The 25,370-nt window shown below is 41.1% G+C and overlaps 1 protein-coding gene across 1 annotated transcript in view; it reads right to left on the reverse strand.

The window, feature by feature from the left end:
• acsl3a (acyl-CoA synthetase long chain family member 3a) overlaps window positions 1-24,894 on the reverse strand; it is a 41,641-nt gene extending 16,747 nt beyond the window's left edge. Inside the window, exons 1-6 of the mRNA XM_085245016.1 lie at window positions 24,692-24,894; window positions 15,838-16,354; window positions 12,927-13,104; window positions 4,662-4,771; window positions 4,016-4,154; window positions 153-303 (exon numbers count right to left, since the gene is read on the reverse strand). Coding sequence (XP_085101142.1) covers window positions 153-303; window positions 4,016-4,154; window positions 4,662-4,771; window positions 12,927-13,104; window positions 15,838-16,212 — 953 coding nt within the window. The 5' untranslated portion in view covers window positions 16,213-16,354; window positions 24,692-24,894. The remainder of the gene's footprint in view (window positions 1-152; window positions 304-4,015; window positions 4,155-4,661; window positions 4,772-12,926; window positions 13,105-15,837; window positions 16,355-24,691) is intronic.
• Window positions 24,895-25,370: the final 476 nt, after the last annotated feature.

Consider the following 25,370-nt stretch of genomic DNA (forward strand, 5'->3'; position numbering starts at 1 on the left):
AGAGGAGATAAGCTGCTTTGGAAAGTGAATTTCCCTGCAAAACTGCCTCCATATTTTACAAACAGATGAGTCAAAAATCATTACATTTAAAACCCAAAACTATTAGACCATATCCCGGGGTGTGGTATAATAAGCACGTTTGAGGTCTTTACCACAGGTTGGGAATCCTCTCGGCCATTCCTGTAATCCCAGCGATGATGTTGCTGTGGGAGATCATAACGCCCTTTGGAATGCCTGTGGATCCGCTGGTGTACATGATGACTGCAATGTCCGAGGGCAGCGGGGTCTTGCGCTCACGTGTTGCTGGAATGTCAACAGAGAAAGGTGGTGGCAGAACTGGATTAATGGTTTATAGCACAAAAATGAACCAATTTTTAAACAATCCCCAGAAACACGGTTCATTTGTTGTGTGTGTGCTGGCTAAAAAAAAGTCTTTTTGTATGTAGGAAAAACCCCATGACTTAAGGGTCAAACACACAGAAATGTTAAATGGTTATCTCAGAAATTAAATAACCTAATTTCAACTAATCAGGTAACACATCTGGCACAATGCAGAGTTTAAATAAGTGCGTTCGCCAAAAACACCATTTGCACGTGTTGATCTTTTCTCTTTCTCATGTCGTTTGCTGCTGTCTGTCCTTTCTTATCTATTCTCTTCTCCCTCCTTACACTCTTCCTTATGCTCGGTTGTTCCTCTTTAATCATGGTTGCCCCTTTTTTTTTTAAACTATTTGAGCTGTGCCCATTTGATGACAAGTATGTTAACAGTATGGTGTGTGCAGACTTTAAAAACTGTGTGTAGGTCCAAATCTTCTTTCAGGCCAACATATTTGCGTGAGAATGATTCTCTAGCTGTCACGTGGCGTGCACAAGGCTGAGGGTGAATGTAGGCATAAATTTTAGATTTTCGAGTATCGGTCCTCAAAAAAACGTCGCTGAGTAACAGATGTTACACATCAGCTAGTCAAGTATTTATGATCATCTTGATGATTTGACACCAGATGCGATTAGCACTGGCTAAGACAAACACTGTACGGTTATATATTATAGTGACCTGTCAATCACAGTGCTGACCTGCCCAAAGAAACCAGGCTTCTTCTTTTTTTTTAATCATTTTTTGAATACAGAAACATCATTCTGTATTCAATATGATTTAAAACTAGTGATTGAATCTGTGAAATGATTAGGAAATGATTTGATGAGGACATAAAGGAATTAAGAAGTAGGATAATTTTCCATAAACTATAGAACTTCCTGGTTTCCAACTTTTACCAAGAACTGTACAACTGCATGTGTTTTACTGGCTACTGCAAAGAGTTGGTATATTCCTTGACATTGCACTGTAGCAAAAGTTGTGCATGACTTTTTTTATGCATTCAGCACAGTCAGGCTGAATGCAGCCTAACACAGCTTCCCTTTCCACCCATGATTTCAGTTGCAGTCTGTTTTCATCACTGCCTCCCAGCAGGTAAGGTTAACAATCAAAACATGTGATCAAGTACAAGAAAAGCTGCTGTGAATGTTTCTTTACATCAAAGAACACAGCAGATAAAGGCAGTGAAAAGGACATTCGCATGTCTAGACAGCAGAGCACAATATGATGAATCTCTTGCCTTCTGATCCCTCTCTTGGACTCCTACGGTCTGAATAAATAAGTAAAGAGCAAGTCAGTTTCCAGCGGGAACAGAACCAGTTGGGAAACAAGAGATTGGTTTTTGTTTTTCGCTTTCTGCCGAGAACAAAAACAGATCTAAGAGGCTCAAGCTCAGCAGGCACTGACAAACCAAAGGATGAAGTAAAGTGCATCATAGTCACAAGGGCAGACATCGCTTCTCTCCCTCCAGAGATGTGGATATGAGGCGTGTGCACTCCGAAAGCTGATGTCATGTGAAGTTAATAGCGCCATGTGTAAACATGACCCTCGCCTATATCCCAGCGCTCTATCCTCCCTTCCTACTTCCTTCTCCCTTTATCTGCACATGACTCTACCAGCTAGACATGTTTTGGGTCAGTCAGTTCAAGGGGCCTCAATAAAAAGTGAAGATGGGTGATGGCCTCTTCCTTATCTGTGTGCTAACTGAGCATGCACGGTATCAACCTTAATCTGACACAGATGTTAGCACTTCCTTCTTCACATGACCTAATGGGCCAGATACCAATCTGCCCCCACTCCATGCCCCCAAGAAACAAGCCCTGACTATTTCATTTACTTGAGAGGAAGAGATGGCTACGTCAAAAAGCCTGGCAGATTAAAACACGTGCTGTGAACGGTAGTGTTTTAGGACCTCTTAGTTGGAAAGGTGCTTCTCTTCAAGGCACTCTGCTGTTTGTTTGTTTTTTTGTCTTTTATAAGTTATAACAGCACTGCCTGATAATAGATTTGTTTAACTTGCTTTTATTCACTTTAAGCTTGTAACAAGTGTGTTGTAGGTTGCTTCTGCTGCCCCCAAGTGGCCAACTGTCATTTTATTAGTTGATGATGTTGATGAATACACTTTTAAAAGAAAAATAATTCAATGTGTATATATAACTGAATAAACGAAATAGACATTCGGTTTTGAAAATCTGTATCCATGGGAAAACAGAAGCACTGCAAGCTGCTGTCTGTGTCCCAAGTGGCACAGGGAGGAATGTAAAGTTTGGTTTCCACCAGAAATGCTGCCAGATCCATTAACAGAGCGCTGCTTAGTCACAGAAACCACACTAGCAAAGTTAGGACAGCTGTGTGGTGTAGGTGTAGCTCTCTTTTGACTTGAGCTTGACTGTAACCTCAGAGGAAAACAAAAATGAAGCGGCAGTTCTGCAGTTCTTCTAGTCAGGCTGCATCCAAAAGAGAGTCAGTCCCTGTATGCCCGCGTGTTAAAAAACTAACTGTAATAAAAAGTATGTTTAGAGCCTGATACTGAAGTGTAAGGATAGTTTCCTCTTCAAAACAGCCACATGAGTGGTGGATGCTTGGACTGTCAGGTGTGGACAGTGGCAGCTACACCTGACTGATCTCCGCTAGGCCTCATGAACACTGATTGAAGTCACTGAACTGGACCCTTCAGCTGTGTTTGTGCTGCTGGAGCCTTTTGGAGCTTTTACAGTGGAATTATCTGACAAATAATATGGTGTGTTGTGTGCTGCTGACCATTCAGCTTAACAGTGAGATCAGGGCAGTGGCTAAATCAAGCTTTTTCCAATTGAGGCAGCTGGCCAAAACAAAGCCGACTGTTTCCAGGCTGATTCTGAAACCATTGTAGCCTCACTCCACTGTCTGCCCTAACATTTTAGGATTCATTTTAAATGTCTTTTCTTCCCTTTTAAAGGCCTCATTGGTCTTGCCCTTCCGCAACTCTCTGAGCTCCTGCATTCTTTTGCACCCACCCGTTTTCATCTGATGAACTGCTCTTGAGTGTGCTTAAAACTGTTGTGGCTCCCAGAATGTGGAATGATCTGCCTTTGCACATTAGGCCGGCCTCTGTCTGATTTTTAAAGCTCTTCTTTCAATCTCTTCTTCTCTTCAGTGACACCTTATGAAACTTTATGACTTGTATTTTATTTGATTTAGTGTATGACTGTTGTTCTTCTCATATTTTGCGTCTTTTATTTATTTCAGTTAAAAAATATTCACACCGTACTTCTAAAGGCTTTTAAGAGGGTTTTTTTGTCAAACTATAGTTAAGGCCACAATTTCAGATCAAAATGCCTCCTTAGAGCTCCAAAATCCTTCACTGGAAAATGGCATTTTGCCATAGTGAAGTAACGTGGAAAATATTAAACACTACATAGATCTGTTTACACTGTTAATGTCCTGCAAGAAAGTGCTTTATCTCAAGTGGCGTGTGGTGACTAATTGTCACTGTGACTCACCATGATACACAAAACTGTAGAGAAAACCTTTTTCTTAATGGGCAAGCAGCTAAATACTTTTTTAATGTTTTAAAACGGAGCAATCCTAATTCTGTGAGTCATGAACTCTTGAAAGCAAACTTCACATAAATCAATGAACAGACACACAGACAAAACCTACCATTCTCGTGCCTGGCTCCCAGCTTCTGAACCGCAGCCATGTTGTGGATGCTGATGCCACGTGGATAGCCGGGCCACGCAGTCGGTGCATTGTCCACTACAATGATGTGTTGCAGCCTTGGAACGTCTGTTAGGATGGCCTGACACACAGACACACACACGCATGCACACACGCACACACACACAACAAACATGCCATCTTGATATATGTTGTTTCTATATTGACAAAAGATAAAGAGTCGGTTTTTCTGTGAACAAGTGAACAAAGGAACATTCTGTTTATGCCGCCTCAATAAAAATGGAAAGATGAAATGCAGGAGCACTGCTTGTCTTGGCACTGAACCTGGCCAAAACATGCCAAAGTATTCGGCACGTGTCTTCTAACATTTACAACTCTGTTATGGGACGCTGCAACTTCTCTGTTCTGTCAGCGCTGAACATTGTGTTCTTTGGCTCGTTGGCTCTTTGGCTCCGACGTTTCCTCAGAAGATCAGATATATGAGATATTTGTCCACACAATGATGTTTGTCACTGTAATGTTCGCTGCTTTATACGGCTTTGTCTAGTAGTTTCTTATACTTTGTGATGAAAAATAAATTTCCTGTGAAAAAAGATTTGCAGAGAGAATTTACTCTGTGTATTCTAACCTTGAGTCTGGTCTCCAGAAGCTCCCTGCTGGTGATGATGTGGGTCACCTGAGTCTCATTCAGCCCGTGGGCAATGGCGGGACCTCCCAATGTGGAGTAAATGGTGACCACTGCAACCCACAGGGACACAGAAAAAGCGCATTAGAGTATAATAGACTAAAACATTAATGGCCCCACAGGCAAATTTGCTTTCCACATCGTAGTCCAGCAAAATATATACATGCATACACAGGACCCACATCCAAATGTACTCATCTGCCACTATGAAGCGTGAGGCAAAGGTGGACTTAATGTGATGTGCAAGAGGCAGGATGGGCTGTTTATCTAAACTGCGTTAATTCAAGACAAGCCTGTCTGTGTGTGAACACAGTGACCGCGCAGACATGTGAAGATGGACCATGTACGTGCTGACTGTCTACAATCCTCAGTGTCCCTGATTTAGGCCCCTCTCACTCAGATGAGCTCTTCAGGCACCTCCAGAGGCTGCTGCTAAAGCTTCCGAGCCAAACGGCTCTCGTTGCATGATAAGTACTCTTTGGGGGATATAAACAAGTACTGATGTTAGAGAGGGTTTACTGTTTTGACTAAGTGCATATGTCTAATGAAGCACTGTGTGGTTGCATGAATGCATGCACTCAGCAAACCAGGGTTAGCGTTTCAAGCCGTCCTTTAAAACCAGATATTGACTCTTGCCTCATGGCTCATATGTTATGGATATGATCTACTTTGGTTACACAACATTGTGCCTCTTTGGGAAGACTTGATCTGAAGACTGGTCAAACTCTGAACACCCAAATGATGCACCTATATGTGCTTGTTTAACATCTTTATAAAACTGCATTTTGGAACCAGAGGTGTTTGTATGGGGTCGACTATGTTGACTCTGTACAGACGTTCTTCACGTTCTTTGTGCTATCTGCATGTGCATGAAGGGTCATGTCATTTTTAAACAGGAAACGGCCCGATTTAGTGCCACAAATTTAGAAGCTTTTGATTTTCTAAAATATCACTGGATGTTTCAGCATTATGATTTGCCTTGAAGGGAATAAAAAGGATCAAAGGGACTCAAAACATGACAAAAATATCCCCAGATCATAAGCACAACTGAGTATGTAGTTTAAATTCCCAAACGCAGATCATAAAGTTTTTAAGTGAATTATGTTTATGTGCTTTTACAAAACTTCTCAGCAGAAGAAAGTTAAAATAAAGGTTTTCTCTTCTCTACTTGGGGCAAAAAAACATGGTTTCCCTAGAGAAGTATAATCAAAAGGGGTTAAAAATCACAACATTAAAAAACACTTATTTAAATTTGGACAATTTCCCTTCAATCTTCTTATGCATGTTTGATTGGCTGTGTGTGTTATATGTTCACACCATACCAAATGTTCACCATATGTATGGTCTCTTTCTTCCTTTGCATTTTTTCCACTCTGTCAATTTTTAGAGCAAATTTAAGACCATAAACATTTACCTGTACCCAACGAGGAATACTGTGCATTTTTAGAAAACAGGACCACAGGCCCATTAAAAGATATTTTAATCCTCCACAACTAAAATACAGACAATAAAACCTCACTTCACTATCCATATGATTCCTACAATTGTTTTTCTTTTACTTAGCTAAATATATAAACCGCTGCATGCATAAGCAGATGTTCCAAATTCATTGGTATCCTATGCTTTCATTATTAGTCACTTCAATTATATCACTTCAATTTCCCCTTCTCTTTCCCCTCACCCCCATCTCGTGACAGCAGATGGCTGCCTCTCCCTGAGCTTGGACCTCTTAGAGGTTTCTTGCTATCACCTAGTGCTTGCTCATGACTATTGGCAAGTTCTTTAATGTTATAGTCTTTTCCTTATGTTATTAAGGTGAAATCTGTTGTGATTTAATTCTAAATAAATTTAATTGCTTGACTCAAAGTTATTGTGGGACTTGCTCGCATTGTGTCACTAATGGTTATTTCACCTGTTGACACCACATGTTGCAGAATTTGTTCTCTGTTTGCTTCTAGTCTCTTCCTGCACGGACCCCCCCCCCCCCCTTCCCCCCTTCAAGTTGTTAAATAAAAACAATAACAGTACTGATTTTGCTTCATGTCCAGCTTGCGATTATTATTCAGCCTGGTGTCTCACTGAGGTACTTAACGGGTACTAACATAACTGTGATTGACTTAATCGTTTGCCTCGAATTTTCTTCATTCTTATGATTTAAAAAAAGCTTTTGCTGCATGTCCTTGTTGTGAATGATTCCCTGAAACTTAATACATTTTATAAAAACTGCAATTATTTCTTCTTCACATTAGACAGGATGCACATTTACACAGAAAAACTGAAAAAAACATAATATAATTAGCGCTCAGCTGAAGAATGTGTTTGTTTTAAAAGATGAGAGCAGGAGACAAAAAAAACAGAGGAAGGAAAGAAGGAGAAAAAAGTAACAAGAGGAAACAACAGTAGATACACTGACAGCAACAGAAGCAGGCTAGCACAGAATAACATAGTCTGCAACCCTGCGTCCCGGCTCTGACACAGACACAGGGGTTTATGGGACAGGGATTTGTGACATCAAAATCTTGCGTCATGGAGCTCCAACACTTCCTGCGCTGCTGCTGTGTGCGGGTGACCGTGTGTGTGAGAGGGAGAGCCATGACACCTCCAGCCGTGAGATCTAAACATTCAATGTGGCCCAAGCTTAACACATACACACACTGTCACACACTAGATGTTAGTACAGGAAGCTTAGCAAACATCCAGATTCCACTAAGTAGCAACAAAGTGGAGTCTGGACTCGTTTTTTTTTAGTTTGATACAACAAATGACATCTTGAAAGAGAAGCCTATCCTTGACTCTGCGAGGGGGAGCTCTGCTGTGCAGCTGATGCTTGTGATACACCTTTTATGTAACTTATATACGGTAGAGTAGACAGCTCACAAAAGTTGGCCTTCTGAGCCAATGTACAGTGAATATGAAGTACAATGAAAACATACACACACACTAAGTATGTGAGTTCACTGGGGGCCTTTGGCTGACTCCTTGATGCCTCTGTCAACATCAGATGCTCACGTAGACTCTCTCACCCCTCTTCTGACGCCATTGGCCCTCACTTGTCTTCTTCTCCTTCCTCCCCTCTGTTTCTTCCTCTGCTGCTCTTTCCAACCTTTAAGGCCTCTGTGTGCTGTCCACTGCCCCTGGCTTTTCCACTCTCCCACTGTTTGTGTTTGCATCAGAGGAAGATGAAATATAAAGATGCTTTCTTGGCTTGGATGGCTGTGTCTTTTATGAGAATGACAGTTTAATGGAGCTTAAATTAAAGTGGATAGCCCGAACAAAAGGGTCCTTTATGGGTAATCAAAAAGATTTAACGAACTGCCGTTGAAGCTTGTGATGAATAAAAGGTGCTGCAGTCTTTGCTATGGAACATATTAAAGAGTAAATCATGCTGAAGCCCACAGCTGCTTTGCTCTCTCTGATTATTAACGTTTTTATTCAGAGCGAGAGAAGATCTTTGCTTTGCTTTTCTTTCTTCCAAGTAATCCTCGGTGGCTTTTATTGTCGTGATTCTTGACGTCCCCAGAAACACACATTAAGAAGATAAATCAGCTTTGCCTAACACTGAATGATTCATTCAGTGGAAGAAATGAAAAACTACACCGAACGAACCACTTTCCATTACACAAGACACGTTTTTGCTAAGTGTATGAGTGCCGTACAAGTACAAACACCATTAGTGTATAATTATTTTTTTCAAAAATGTACTCTTGTCAGCGTTTGAGCATCTTTTCCTAACAAGAACTCGGGAAAAACGGATGGGGAAAAGAGAAAGCACCAAAGGAGGAGAAATGGGACACTTATATAACGCCGAAGCAGAAGGGACAAATTGACCTTCTTCTGTCTCAGCTGGGCCCTCCATGTTACAAGTTGTCCACTAACATGAAACCACTAACATGCAAACACACACAAACACATTTTCAAACACACACACACATGCACACACACAAAAATGGCTATAAATCTGCCACATCCAGACTTATTTAGAGCTACTCAGAGGGAAAGACCAAAAGGAAGAGAATACAGAGAATACAAACCATATAGCCAAAACTGAAAGCACATGATAATGTACAAATTATCTGTATGTCCGTGAAAAAAGCAGATCCATTTGTCAGCCTGTTTTACTGTAGGCACTCTTACTTTTCAAAAGATACTCTTCATTAGGACTTTTTACTGTAACACCTGTGAATACATCAAACACCTTTTACTTGGGGAATGACAAAGTTACACGGCAGGTACCTGTGGCTTACAAGTGTAGAGTGGGTCAGATACTAAATGAAAGGTTTAAGGGTTCGATTCCTGGCTCATCCAGTCTATGGGCCAAAATTTGATAATGATAATGATGATAACAAAGCATCTAAAGGCATAAAATAAAAGTGCTGCATGTGTGAATGAAGCTTGTAGTAGAAAAGCAATATAACTACAAGTCAATTTATAAGTATAGTTGGAATTGTTGTGGGAACAAGGTTGGTATATTATCTAAATTAAAACATTTTAGTTCCCTAATAAAATTATCCAGGATGTGTTACAATTTGTGTCTGAGTGCCTCTGGTGCATGTTTATTGATGCTGGGATGTCTATTATGAGCCAATCAGTCCCTCATGTGAATGTGGTCCAGCAGTTTCCCACGTCACGAGTCTGTTTATTGCTTTCATACCATTCTATTGAGCCTACTTTATTTATTGCTTCTTTCTTTTGTTCCTGGATTTAAAAAAAAAAAACAGTAGGAGTAATGGAAAAAAATCCATACAGCAGAGCACTGCTATATTTTGTTTGGCAATATTGTATCCATACAGGGACACCGAATATCAATATTTAAAAAAAAAAAAAAAAGTTCAACTACTCTAAAAAAAATACTACGATTGAGAGAGCTCATCCCCTTCACCACACTCCTGAGATAACATTATCTAAGAAAACTTGAAACATCAACACTGGAAACACTGGAAACAAATCTTCCCCCTAAGAGCTCAGTCACACAAGTAAAATAGGACAGCAACCGCCTTTCATCTCCAAAAAAACAAACTGGTGGCTGCTTTTTTTCCCACATTCTGTGACTAATTATGGCTTGTGATGGTTAAATGGTTGCCCAGAGTTGAGGCTGTTGCACACTCATGGCCGCTTATGATCACAATGTGATTGCACCCGAGCACAACTCAAGTGCTGGTTGTTATGTTTCTGTAGAATACAAATGTTTCAGAGTGCAAATGTAAATATTAAATGCAAATTTCTGTCTATGTAGAGAGCAACGGGTATGTGATTTTTGATCCTTTATTGCAGTTAATTGTTGTATTATCAGAAATAAATAGGATATACAGTGGGGCAAAAAAGTATTTAGTCAGCCACCGATTGTGCAAGTTCCCCCACCTAAAATGATGACAGAGGTCAGTGATTTGCACCAGAGGTACACTTCAACTGTGAGAGACAGAATGTGAAAAAAAAATCCATGAATCCACATGGTAGGATTTGTAAAGAATTTATTCGTAAATCAGGGTGGAAAATAAGTATTTGGTCAATAACAAAAATACAACTCAATACTTTGTAACATAACCTTTGTTGGCAATAACAGAGGTCAAACGTTTACTATAGGTCTTTACCAGGTTTGCACACACAGTAGCTGGTATTTTGGCCCATTCATCCATGCAGATCTTCTCGAGAGCAGTGATGTTTTGGGGATGTCGCCGAGCAACACGGACTTTCAACTCCCGCCACAGATTTTCTATGAGGTTGAGGTCTGGAGACTGGCTAGGCCACTCCAGGACTTTCAAATGCTTCTTATGGAGCCACTCCTTTGTTGCCCGGGCGGTGTGTTTTGGATCATTGTCATGTTGGAAGACCCAGCCTCGTTTCATCTTCAAAGTTCTCACTGATGGAAGGAGGTTTTGGCTCAAAATCTCACGATACATGGCCCCATTCATTCTGTCCTTAACACAGATCAGTCGTCCTGTCCCCTTGGCAGAAAAACAGCCCCATAGCATGATGTTTCCACCCCCATGCTTCACAGTAGGTATGGTGTTCTTGGGATGCAACTCAGTATTCGTCTTCCTCCAAACACGACGAGTTGAGTTTATACCAAAAAGTTCTACTTTGGTTTCATCTGACCACATGACATTCTCCCAATCCTCTGCTGTATCATCCATGTGCTCTCTGGCAAACTTCAGACGGGCCTGGACATGCACTGGCTTCAGCAGCGGAACACGTCTGGCACTGCGGGATTTGATTCCCTGCCGTTGTAGTGTGTTACTGATGGTGACCTTTGTTACTTTGGTCCCAGCTCTCTGCAGGTCATTCACCAGGTCCCCCCGTGTGGTTCTGGGATCTTTGCTCACCGTTCTCATGATCATTTTGACCCCACGGGATGAGATCTTGCGTGGAGCCCCAGATCGAGGGAGATTATCAGTGGTCTTGTATGTCTTCCATTTTCTGATGATTGCTCCCACAGTTGATTTTTTCACACCAAGCTGCTTGCCTATTGTAGATTCACTCTTCCCAGTCTGGTGCAGGTCTACAATACTTTTCCTGGTGTCCTTCGAAAGCTCTTTGGTCTTGGCCATGGCGGAGTTTGGAGTCTGACTGTTTGAGGCTGTGGACAGGTGTCTTTTATACAGATGATGAGTTCAAACAGGTGCCATTCATACAGGTAACGAGTGGGGGACAGAAAAGCTTCTTACAGAAGACGTTACAGGTCTGTGGGAGCCAGAGATTTTCCTTGTTTGAGGTGACCAAATACTTATTTTCCACCCTAATTCACGAATAAATTCTTTACAAATCCTACCATGTGGATTCATGGATTTTTTTTCACATTCTGTCTCTCACAGTTGAAGTGTACCTCTGGTGCAAATTACTGACCTCTGTCATCATTTTAAGTGGGGGAACTTGCACAATCGGTAGCTGACTAAATACTTTTTTGCCCCACTGTAATTGTCATAAATTGACCCCATACAATTGCAGACAGATATGTGAGTAATATCAGACCGTTATCAGATGGGTTCCATTTTATGGGAACATGTATTGCAGTTTTAGTGACAGTGTTGGTATGCTTGAATATCTTATTTTTCAGCAAAAAAACAACTGAAGTGAGAAAACATGATTAATCACAATATATATTACTGAAATACCCAGCATATCGAGAGTTAAGTATTGTGATAATATTGTATCATTCGGTGTCTGGTGATTCTCACCTATAACCTCTTCCCTGTGTTTTTATGTACCTGACTGGGTTTGTAATTTTAAGCTGATGCCTCCTGTGTCCCACATCTGGGCTCGCCTACTTCTGAAGTAACACTGAACTGAGGAGGCCTTAACTTCAGCTCTGGACATACTGCTATAAGGGTGGATTGTAGGCTGAATGTCAGTTAGCATTTGTCACAAGTAACACCAAGAAAAACTAACAGTACCTGACAGCAGCTCGGGCTGCACTGGCAACAGGACCCAAAATAACACACACAGACACACACTCCTCTCCATTACACATCTGTATACAGTGGTCCCTCGCTACATCGTGGTTCACTTTTCGCAGCCTCGCTGTTTTGCTGATTTTTTTTTGTGCAATTTTGCATGTTTTTTTTGTTTTTGTTTTTTTACAGCGCATTGTGTTCTGCGTCCTGATCGACTGTAGACCATTTTCATTCAGTCTCGTGCCGTGTCTCCTGTACAGTACAGAATGCATCCAGCTTGTCAAATTTAAATCTTCGCTAGCAGAAGAAAACAAAAACAACAGTGTTGACATCAAAGGATTATAAGGCGCATTAAGCGAAACCAAACAGTCGGATAAGTCAAACTTTACTCAACTCATTCTTCTTGCTTCCTCTACTTCCGTACCATTGATTCATTAATGTTGTATTCTCTCGCAGCTGCTCTATTCCCAGGGTCTGGGCCTGAAAACAGAGTGTGATCTTTGGTTTCATTCTATAATACTGGATATATTTTTCTTTGAGAGAACTTTGAGAGTGTTTAAACAAGAGAGAAACGTCTATAATAATTGTAAAAAATAAAGTTCGCTACTTCGTGGATTTCACCTATTGCGGGTTATTTTTTAGAACGTAACACCCGTGATAAAGGAGGGACCACTGTAGTGTAAAGGAGGGCAAATGGAAAGTCCATATGAAACAAAAAGATGCATAGTAGTATAGAGAGATCGATGTTTCTGTCCTTGTGTTAGCATTATGTATGCAATGTTCGCTGCATGTTTAAGTCCTCAGAGAAACCTGGACTTACATGGGAAGTTGTATGTGAAACAAGCCTGGGCAGCTATTATCCACTCTGCTCGTGTCTCACAGAAGATAGCGATGTTGGTTTTAGGCCGCTGCCCCAACGCCGCCAGACCGCTGCCCAGATGGGAGGCTGCCGTGAGGGTGTCCTTGTAGGAGAGCCAGCGGTACTCGCCCAGAATTACCTGCAGGGGTGTTGGAAAGAGGGGAGGCCGGAGAAAGACGCATAAATATCTTGCTGTCAAGTAAGAGAAAACTGTTTCCAGTCTCAATGAAGACAAAGTATAAGTGTTAATGGGTTTTATTCATTCATTTTGTCAAATATACAGGGTTTTATTAAAGGAACAGAGCAAGGAAAAAGATGAATGGTAAGAAACTGAAAGATGGAATGATGCAAATCTATTATCTCCTTAAAAAAGCCACTGAACTGTTGCAAAGCCCTGCTCCTGTGTCCCATCCCACAGTCACATGCTTGGCCTGTTCCTTATTAAGAAGTCACAGGAAAGGGAGCAACTGTCCACTGTTGCCAAACAGAAGTACTTCCTCTTGCTGTCATTCTCATGCTGCTGCATGTCACGGTCATCAGCTGCACGAGAGAAAGATAAGCATAGGCTTCTGGATATTCTCTTCACCACTCATTATGTTCAGAGAGCTGCCTGCACATGTATTAGTGAGCTTATACCGGCTCCTAATGGTTAAGAAATGTCAGTGCACATAAACACGCAGAAGGACACAGAGCCACAGTGACTACACGGTGCTGTTTTCCACTGGTTGGGAACAATAGCTAGCTAAACAGCCTAATTATGCACTATTGCAGCAATAAGTGTTTCAACAGTGGAGATTCAATGGATTACAGGGATCAGGCCACTGGGTTTAATGAGGTAATTCACAAGTAACATAAACACCTAACTGTGCAGGCACACTGAAGAAGAAAACATAGCCAAAAATCTTGAAAGCAGAAGTCTTCTTCCTTTCTTTCTGCTCCAATTTACACTAATTCTGGATTAATAACAAATACTTTTTTTTACTGTTTTGATTTTGCTACTTCGTATTCATACTCTACCCTCTGTCCTAACATTTGCAAGGTTGAAGGAAATAAGTGCAGCACGGTGGCACGGTCGTTAGCACCGTTGCCGCACAGCAAGAAGGCCCTGAGTTCAATTCCACCATCAGGCCGGGGTCTTTCTGTGTGGACTTTGCATGTTCTCCCCGTGTTTGCGTGGGTTCCCTCCGGGTACTCCGGCTTCCTCCCACCGTCCAAAGACATGCAGCTTGTGGGGATAGGTTAATTGGATAATCCAAATTGCCACTAGGTGTGAATGAATGTGAGTGCGAATGGTTGTCTGTCCCTGTGACAGACTGGCGACCTGTCCAGGGCGTACCCTGCCTCTCGCCCTATGACAGCTGGGATAGGCTCCAGCGCCCCCCGCGACCCTGAAAAGGATAAGCGGAAGCGAATGGATGGATGGAAGGAAATAAGTGGTCTACAAGACAAGCTGTCAGCTGAAAGAGTAGCAGCATCTGGAAGTGGATTTTGAACATTTTAAACATTAACAAGAGGTTTGTCTAGACAGCAGGCCAAGAGAAGTCACAGAGGAACATTTTGAAGACATTTGGAATTTTACAAACTTTATTTTTTAGAATATGAAAAATGTCTAGCCTCCTTTTTTCTTCATTAGTTTCTGAAAGCTGTAAGCTTGACAGCTTGCCTATTGATTGACATCTCAGAATCCTTCTGCTCTTTGCCCAGTCCCTATCAGAGGCTTCCTTACACTGACTGACACCCTGTCCAACATGGCTATGCAATCTCTTGCTTATTATCCAATGGATATGATGTTTTCATATCACACCATAGAAATCCACACATTGAGTAATAACTCTCTAAAACTATTGTCTTACAAATACACGACTGAGCCACAGTGTTGCACAGCATTGCACTTGAATAACAGGATCCTTCAATAATAAACAGTAATCTGCAGATGAAAATAGTTCACAGCAAAAGCTCTTTTTAGTCTAGAGTGAGTAACTTTTATTAAAAGCTACACTGCGTAGCTGGTTTTCAGGTATTCATCCTAAATACATAAAAGATGTTTTTTTTTAATGTGAGGTTGGGGGCTGAGAGCTGGGCCTGTTAGATTTAAAGAAAAGGTGCCATGTATTTCAATGCTATGCTTTAACAGGCACGTTGCTAACATAACTCACACTAGATAAAGAAATGAGGCAAAGCTTGTTTAAACAAGCTTTAAATGAGGTTTGCACGCTGGGTGTTAATGCAGTTCACAGATCCATACCACAGTCATTATGAAAATATGAATTATAACTGAACCACTGTCGATGCAATTTTCCTACATGGAGCTACACACAAGGGTGTTTATGGGTTGCAATTTAGTATCTTCTATGTTATCCCACATGGGAAAGAAATTAATAAAAATGGTAAATATTCATCCGTTGGATATATATAAAACTTGTGTTTTATATATACGGTACCTTTCATAAGATATTTCCTGACAAATCCTGAAATTGTACCCATTTTACTTATTTCAAAATCAATATTTTTATTCTTGAACTCTAGAGCAGCTTTGTATGATTCAACGAATGCAATCCTTCCTTTTTCCACCATTCTCCCGGCTCTAGATGCAACTTCCAACCCCACAACTTGCAACTGCATAGTGAGTCTTTCAGTTTCCGTGCCACTTCTAATATCACTCTCTGTGCACCTTCTTATGCTATTTCTATTACCCCATTTGTAAGCAGACATACTTCTTAAATTTAAATGCTGTTTGCAGCTGCATACTTAAGGGACAGATAAAAGTGTGTAGTCCTTTAAGTACCTGTAATAGAATGTTGGATAGCCCCTTTTTAGCTACACTGCTACTACAACACAACATTTACTTCCTCACTTCCATATCATTTTTTACCTTCTTGAACACCTTCCCGTTGCTTTGTCGCTCATCTTCCTCGCTAATCACCTCTCTTGTCCCAAGGCAGTCTCTGTGGGGAAACCTCATGGCTGCGTACTCGAACATCTTATCCAGTGTGTCCACTCCCGGATGTAGAGATGTGACCAGCTTCTTCATGGAGCTCACTGCTCGGTATGGTCCCTCTGGTTGTCCCAGGACCGAACGAGCTTTGGCTCTCTTGGCTCTCTCCTCCTCTGAGCCGTAGAAATTCCCGTCAGGTCTGGACACCCAGCTAAGGAGGTAGGAAGGCAGAAAGGTGATGACGGTGTAGATCCACACCATGAGGTGGAAGAGGAGCAGCAGCATGGGGTTCAGGTCCTCTTTCAGCTTCATCTTGGCAAAGCTGTGACAAGCAGAGAGAAGAGAGCGGGGAAGAAGTGCCTGCTCGTGCTGGTTCAGTTGCTCCCTTGTTTCTTCTGTTGCCTTCTCAATTCTCCCTTTCTGCTAATGCAATGCCCACAGCTCTGCAATACTCCTAAAAAATATCCACAACATGGCATTAGAGGAAATTTTTAAACTAGTTTCAAAATTATGCTTGTGTCTACAACACTCCTGTGGTTTTCCAAGAGATTCATTCTGAAACTGAAACAAAGCACTGTCTCACATGTTCTCGCTGATAGTAAAGCAGAAGCTTGTTATTATGTTATTGGCAAGAGATGGTGTTACACACCGACTCTCTTACTCAAATGTTCCTTCCCCACCCTGCAACTCCTGTGTCCGGTGCACTCACGCCAAAGAAGAGAGCACATCAGTCAATGTCAGTCACTGTTAGTGTCGAAGACAGCAAAACAACACAGACAGATGAAGGGGTGAGGAAGGAGACCAGAGAGGAAATATAAGGAGAAACAAATCAAAAAGGATGGGGACACGTAGGAAGAAGTGAAAAAAGTAAAAAGGTCAGCTATAACAGACATAAACTACACTAACTGTGAGGTTTCTGAAAGTCTACATGTGGGCTGTGTGACAGGATTCAAGCAACTCGACAGAAGGAGATAGCCAAGTCAGGAGCAGATAAGAACAGGGAACAAGCTATAGCTCAAGAATCCACCCGTTAAACTCCATGATGTAAAATTTAGAGAGAATGTGATGAGGTTTGCGTAGAGGGACTACCTCACATCTACTTCACTGGGTAAAAGGTGGCTGTATTGTGTGTGCGTATCTTTGAAATTTCACCTCATCCCTAGCTTCTTCAGACACACACACAGAACAGGTATGCACTTGGTGACGGAGACTGTAACCTACAGAAGATGAGTTTGGGAGCTATCCAGAGTCCTGAACAGAGATTAGCGTTAAGGTTATCTTACAGACTTCCTGGTAAGTGTAGTTCCCTATAACCCATGAAGGCAATTAGGCAACATTATCATGTCAATATAAAAGCGCCTTACCAATAGGTACCAGTTAGTGTAAAGTGCCAATATCTAATTTTCAAGATAGATACAGAACCTGGTCAATGAACTAAAAAATAATAGGCTCAGCATGAATGTTTATTTCACACCATGAAGGAAAAAGCAAAACATTAAGTGAATTTTGAGTTGAGATTATTTTGCAATTTAAAAAGCCTACGTTGACTGAAATCTTACACTATCCCATCAATGGGATTTTTTAAATTATCTGAAAGCATGTAGTTGTAGAAGAAATGAGGACGTGTTTTCATTCATCTGAGTTTAAGACCAGATTTTTTTTTCATGTCCTGATACACAAAACCTCAGAATTTAAAGAGAGCTTACTTTAATGTTTACCATGACTCTATATACAGAAAACTAAATGTAAATTTGCCATCCAAGAGGCACAGCATTAGGACTGCACTGACTGATTTTAGTACAGAATGTTGAGGATGAGTCACGTTAAACAGTTTCTTTTGTCAAGAGAAACAATGATTTCAAATTTGGGGTGAGAAAACAGGACTGGTAAATAAAACTAGTTCCCAGTATAACCAAACATTTAAAATGTCTTCACCTCTATTAACTCATTCACTGCCATTGACGTCTATAGACGTCAATTACGTTTTTCAATGGGAGGGGCTAGAATACAACCTCGGGCAGCTTGTCAGTGAATATCAGACTGCTTGAAATGTATTTTTCACAAAAAGCTCGTTTTCTCCCTTTTTTTGGTCAAAACAGGCATTTTTGGTGGAACCCACCTCTCTTCTACAGCTGATTACTAAAGAATGGAAAATGGTAGAAACAAGCTTTTTTTTTGGATGAAAGAAGAGAGTCTGTTCTTCATATTGGTAGGTTCAGCGTTTATATGATCATAACACACAGTTTTCTGTGGCTCTTCAAAAATGAGTAAAAATGCTCAAAAACCCTGGCAGTGAATGAGTTAATAATTACAGTGATTCAAGTAAATTAAATGTCATGCCAAGCTGTAGAAGAATGTCTCATTGACTCTGAGACACCACAGACACCAGATCACGATTACTGTGGATTACTAGGATACCCACACCCAACAGCCGAATAATATGACGATCTGGCTGTTAGGTGTGGTGACTGAGCTGGAAAAATGCTTATCTTAAAACTGTCATCACTACTGGCAACCACTTAACCACTTGTTGATACAATATGAGCATGATGTTATATTTACCAAGGCATTAAACTAGTGATGGAGACTATAAACCTATCAGTAAAGTACAACAGTTTAAGTGAGCTATTTTCATAGACTGCAACCATAAGACTATGCGATCAGAGAATCAGCCCCCTCTTTGGTTTTAGGCTAGTTAACTCTTTTTGATAAGCTGTTTTCGCTACTCAGCTCTGTGCTATATTATGTATTATTTGTTATTCTCTTAGTTTCTGGGTTAATAAGGTTCTTAAGGTGTTATTTATGGGCACTACTATGACAAATAACCATAATGTATATTGATGTTTCTATTCAGGCCATCGGCCGTCTTTGCAGCTGTGCAGCTAAAATAACACCGTCTGTCAAAACAGCTTGTGTGTGTATGTGCGCACATTCACACTCTACAACAGTCCGTTTTAGCAGCAGTAATTTATTATTCATAGGAGGAAGAGGCTCATCTTGCCGCTTCACATTGTTCCCCCACCTCTCAAACAAAATTGCCCGCTGAAAAACACACACACTGTGCCCACCTTCCTCCTGTACACACTCATCCCACGAGTGTCCCTTTGAGACTCATAAATAAATCAAAGATTTTACCAGCACTGCTCTCCCAGACCACCATCTGTTCCCTGTGGGACATGGACTCCTTTCTCTGCAGCTCTGTGGTTCTTCCTGGTGTCTCGTTACCCAGCAAGGACGCCCTGCTTCATCACAGGATGCTAAAGCTTACCAAAACTGTACCCTGGTGGAACACAAGTTTTACCCCATCACTCTTCAGTGTTCGTTTGTTGGCCCCACTGTCCCATTTGTCATTTTTCTTTTGCTCAAAGTGGAGCTCAAGGAAATAAAGACAATGGATGAGCGGCACTGTGCTAAACAATCTATTAAACAAGAGGAAAAAGATTCAGGAAGGCATGGTGCTGGCAGACTACAACTTCTTCCACTGCTGCTCAGTGTCAACGAGGAACAGATGGCTTAGATCTCCTGTAAAATATCAAATAATTTCCACTATCTTCTGCTAGTTGTTAACTCATTCACTGCCAGCCATTTTCAAATCAGGTAACTCCCCACTGCCAGGGTTTTTGAGCATTTTTACTCATTTTTGAAGAGCCACAGAAAACTGTGTGTTATGATCATATAAACGCTGAACCTACCAAAATGAAGAACAGACTCTCTTCTTTCATCCAAAAAAAAAAGCTTGTTTCTACCATTTTCCATTCTTTAGTAATCAGCTGTAGAAGAGAGGTGGGTTCCACCAAAAATGCCTGTTTTGACCAAAAAAAGGGAGAAAACGAGCTTTTTGTGAAAAATACATTTCAAGCAGAAAAGTGCCTTTGACACTAATATTTCTTGCTTTGTGACACCTCTAACATATAAAATAGTTTTTCACTTCTATAAAACAGAAATAACACTGAGAAAGGTTATGTTTTATCAAAACAATTTATTTACAAATATATGAAAAAATAAAATTCACTGACAAGCTGCCCGAGGTTGTATTCTGGCCCCTCCCATTGAAAAACGTAATTGACGTCTATAGACGTCAATGGCAGTCAACGTAAGTTTTTCAATTGACGTCTATAGACGTCAATGGCAGTGAATGAGTTAAAAATGACTCCTGACTTCCATTAAGCAATAAAGTTAAAATCTGTTTTTCTTCTGAACTCAGTGACTCTGTCCTTCACTTTGACACATTTCATACCATGGCATAGGTTAAAGGCCCAGTGATTTGTGTTTTAATTTAGTTTAGTTCTAATGATACAGTGCTTTTATTGTAGTGGATTTTTTAAAAATTGAGAACATTTAACAGAGAGATTTAAAAAAAAATTGAGAAAGTTTAGCAGGATAGACCCAGACATACTGAATTTTACTCCAGAAAACACAATGTCCCCCCGTCATGTCTTTAGAGATCCCTTACTGCTAAACAAACATTGACATCTTTTAAACTTCATAGCTCTAGTTAGTATCAGAGTTCAGCTGCTTTGGCTTTGGTCAGGACTTTGAGGTCAGTTGGCATCTTTCCGTCACTAAAATAGGAGCAATAAATATTTGTTGGGAAGCTTTTCTTGTTGGCTTATCTCTTCCCTTCTGACAGAAACTCCATTCCGGGTTTCTCTGAGGCGTGGGCTTTTATCATCAGAGTTCATCCTTTAACCTATAACAAAATTAAAATATTCTCAAGCATGATCAACGGTTAATTACGGTACCGGCCGGAGTACCGGGAGCAGTTTGGAAGAACAAAAAGACGCGGAGACTGTTCTAAATTGTCATTCCAAACTAACTCAAAGTTTATTCTTTGTGCAGCAGTTTTTTATAGGCAGACAACAAGTTTCAGTTCAGACCCTGCCCACTGGGTGGGGTGGTGTCCTGACAGTTGGAATCCTTTGTTCAGCAAGGGCAATAAAAATGCACTCACAAGACCTAGAAATTTTACACAGAAGTCTTCTACATCCTGAGTTCTGACACAAAAACCAGATGGTCTTCACATAAACATCTTCTGCAAGGGAGTGATAGGTAAAAGAGTGATTTGTTGGTGTTTTCCCTCCAACCTTAGTATCTAGTTTCACGGCAAAAGGAGATGAGGTTGAAACAAAGGGCATTGCAAACAATACTCAGCAAATACTACCATGGTATCAAAATATCACAACACCTTCTCTCTCTCTCACACACAGTGTCAGTAGAGGAAAGAAATTGTGAGAGTGTGACCATGAAAGTTTGCATACTATGCCCTAGAAAGCATGTTTCATAGCTGTTGTTTGTTCTCACATTTCTGCTTTTTTTTCTACTGTCTGAAACACGTATGTGTGAAAATTATAAAAAAAATAAAAAAATTAATCGTGAAAGGGTAATACTATTTTACAGCACTGTCCTTCCTGGTTTTTTTTGTTGTTGTTTTTTTTTGGGGGGGGGGGGGGTTGATGGGGGGAGGGGTTAAAAAAGTCTCTGTTTGTTTATACAGATTTTCCTTGCTTCTTTGTGGACATCTGCGTAGCGCTCATAAGATTCCCCTGTGCCTGATCATTTTCACCTCTGTTTAAACAGTATTGCTTCTCTCCTTATCAGTTCTCCATTTGCTCTTTACTTGTTCCTCTTTTGCTCTCTGTTTTTTAGAATCCTGCTGTGGTTTTGAAGCCCTTTGGACTTTGTCTATCTCAGCTATTAAAGGTTCATCTTTTGCGATTTAACGTCCCTCTGCATCCTGCATTTGCAGACCCTCACGAACCTTTACAGAGGAGTAATACTCCCATTTTGAATTCTAAAAAACACACAATGTCCAGCATTGTTGCATCTTGAACAATATTTAAAACTTAACAGTGGTTGTGTGTGTTACCAGGTACCATTAGTTAGTTTGCGCAAGGGCAGAGAAGGGACCTGATAACTTCACTACCTTTCCAAAAAAACCAGTGAGTTCCACTTGACGCCTTCAGAATCAGTTAATTTTTTATACGATAGCTTTAGCGTATTAAATGAAGCCATTAAAAACATTAGACGATACAAATTTTATTTTGACACAGAAGGATGAGGATGAGCCTTGTATCAAAATGTAGCTAAGAAATTGACCTTTGAAATGCTGAAACTTGTTTAGGTCCAGCCACTTGCCCACCTGCATGTTTCGCACTGCCCAAATTTGTCGAGGCAACTGTTGCTGTGATTTGGCGGTACATAAATAAAATGTAATTCAATTTTTCAGCCCTCAAAATTGAACGTAAGATATCTTCATGGACACATACAGGCTAAAAAATGTTGGAAAAAATAAGGCAGTTTAAAAAGTACCAAGTTGCACCCCAAACCTATGTGCTTATAGGCTTCATAACTCATATTATGAAGGTCAGATTTCACTTGGCTACATTAAATATACTCAAGTTAGCATAAATAAAAGATTGATGGTCCTGGTTCTACATCACTAACTGCCCTAAATAGCCATTTGCTGACCATAAGACAGCATCCTGACCTACTGATGGTTTAGAAGAGGCTTTTCACAACCACATGCAGCCTGATTTACACACCAGCTGCACTATGTCTTTGCAAAGAAAAAGAAGGATCAAGAGTCTAAACTGCAAAACTGCAACCAATAACAAGGCTGGCTCTAATCGCCTGCATTCAAGAATGGGTATACATAACATGTAGACTAATGGTTACTGAATAGTTAGCTTTATGCAACAGCAAGAGATTTGCAGGCAGTCTCCACTCACTGAGTTAATCACTGGATTAATTGAGTAATATAGTGGTACGGTCTACGTAGTGGTGGGGTGAGCCGGCATGTGTGTGCGCCTGTGTGTGCGCCTGTGTGTGTGAGGGAATCTTTGCTTCCTCAGGAGATGGCGTGAATGGGGTCTTTTGTGTGCACACGTCACAGTGCTTACACCCACTCAGCTAAGCAGGCGGTCTCGAAACCTTGCAGAAACTTTAACAAGGACATTGTGGCGAAACAATGCACCGAACGGAAACAATCGGGGTCAGGGTTAGCAAATATAATCCTTGAGCCGTTTGCTGTGTGGGTCAATCGACTCTGAAATGGGGCACCTCAAGGCTAGAGGGTCACACTCTGTGTGTGTGTGTTCCTGTCTAGCTATCTTTGTGAGGACCGAAATCTGCATTCTACTATACTTGTGAGAACCAACAGTCACTTGTGAGGACACACACACCGGTGCTCACAAGTTTGAAGGCCTTTTTGAGGCTCAAAATGTGGTTTTAGTGTCAGGGTTACAATTAGGTTATGGTTAGGTTTAGGGTAAGGGTTAGGGTTAGGCATTCATTTTTAATGGTAAAGGGGCTAGGGAAACCATCATGTCAATGAAGGTCCACACTAAGCTAGCTGAACGGGGTTGTGTGTGTGTGTGTGTGTGTGTGTGTGTGTGTGTGTGTGTGTGTGTGTGTGTGTAAAAAGAAATAGGATATGAGGTTCGTTCGTATGTTTGTGTTTGGTTTGAGGGCCCAGATTTAAAATAATGACACAATCAAAACCAATGAAGTGTGATTTCAACAAGAGTGAAAGCACAAAACACAATTGCTTGGATTATGCGGATCAGACTGCAGCTTTACTCTGCTTCTGTGGTGACACAAACTACTGGCATGCATGCCAATCAACAACTTATTTCTTTCTCCGATATGAGCTTAGAGGGTGTTCACAGTTAAGCAGAAAAATCACAGTAAATTTAAATAAAAATCCTTGTTTCCCCTCCATACCCAGCTTCAGATGTGTTTTATAACAGCACAGTGAAGTAGACTAGTGTCTTGGCTTGCAGGAAGGAGTGCGTGTGTGTGTGTGTGTGTGTGTGTGTGTGTGGGTTTGCTGATCACATCGGACCATCCTCTGCAAGACAACAGCGTCTCTGTCTCTAGGTACAGGAGCACTCTAAAGGACCTGCATCATTTGATAACTGCCACCACAGGCAAGTTCCCGTCAGCTGTGTAAATAGAAACTAAAAGCAGCCAGCAGGTTAGGATTGTACGTGTTAGAGCAAGGATTGCGGTGAGGTTGACACACTTTCCGCTCTGGGCCTTTGAGTACAACAAATGTTCTTTTAAAATGTGCTCCACTTGTCTGCTTTTCGTAATTGGGTAAATGTGAATACCAAAGGAGAGATGGAAAAGGGACATTTATAAAAGTTTCCACATCAAAAAAAATTAAGACTGTAATAAGCTGACCTATATTAGCTCATGAAGAAATGTTACAAAATTATTTTAAGGGGCATAAATCATTCCTTGTTGAGGCTTAAGAGTGAGGCCAAAGACATGTAACATGTTGTGAAATTTCAATGACTTTATCAGTTCAGTGGGCTCAGCAGTGAGCCACAGATGTTCCAGCTGCAACATTCAACACAAACCAGTTACCGTCAGTTACACTTCCGGTTTCAAATTCTAAAGTAAAACACTTTACAACATGGGAGGTAATGCCCACATTTCATTTAAGAAGAAAAATAAAATAAAAAACAATAAAAACAATAATTATGGGCATTATTTATCTTTACCTGCAACGAAACAAGTCAGAAAGCTAATAGCAAAACTGCTATTTAAAATACTTAGTACATAAAATCCCCCCAGTCACTGGCTCTTTTATTTGGCAGGCCTCTAAGTTAGCTCCCAAATATTTAGAACATGTGACATTCAACATCATTTAATAAACCTCTTAGACCTGTTTTTGTTTTTAGACGCATAAAGTTTCTTACTTTCAGAGTAGATCTTCATTTTTTAGTGTAGCTTGACGGTGCCACAGCATCCTGTGTGCTCGTCACAAAACGACGAGGAAACTTACCGGTAAATGTTTCTGTTAGTTTATCGCTGGCACGTCTTCAGCGTGTCTGTGCTCAGGCTCTGTCTGTGACGGCTCCGTTCATATGTTCATCCATCGGCTCTCACTCTGCCTGCTGATGCTGTGCGCTGCCCGGTCCGGAAGTGACACGCGCGCTGTGTTGTTGTACGAGGACGACTTGGATGGCGGGTTGGGAGGGAGAGGGTGGGCATTCTTTGAGTTATGATTGGACTCGCGGAGGTGGCGCGTGCTAGGGGCCGGCCGACATGGAAGGAAGGCTCGACATGACCGCATGGGTTACTGACGGTCACAAAAGAGCAAGACGTCACGAGCACGACACCCGCACACAAACCAGTGCGCGAAGCCCGAATTCACCTTTATAGACAAATTTAAGATGGGATGCTTGTCGCCATGACAACGCGCGGTGTCGAGCTCCTCGGTGGTGGGAGATTCCTGCCTGGGTGTTTGTTTAATGTATATAATCATTAGCTCATGCAAAATAGTGTTCGTATAAACGTAGTTATTTTTATGTGTAAAACCACACAGACAGCGGTTTAAAATCAACCTCTGGGTAACACTTAAGACCTTACTGTTTCTTCACACTCATCCCTTTACTGTAACCTTACTGTTTAACAGTACACACTGTTAAACAGTAAGGTTTTAACCTGGCATCATCAGAACA

The sequence above is a fragment of the Mchenga conophoros genome, linkage group LG14, assembly GCF_057382185.1.
Source record: "Mchenga conophoros isolate Kocher_MC1m ecotype Shallow Benthic linkage group LG14, M_conophoros_male_GT1.1, whole genome shotgun sequence".
Taxonomy (NCBI): domain Eukaryota; kingdom Metazoa; phylum Chordata; class Actinopteri; order Cichliformes; family Cichlidae; genus Mchenga; species Mchenga conophoros.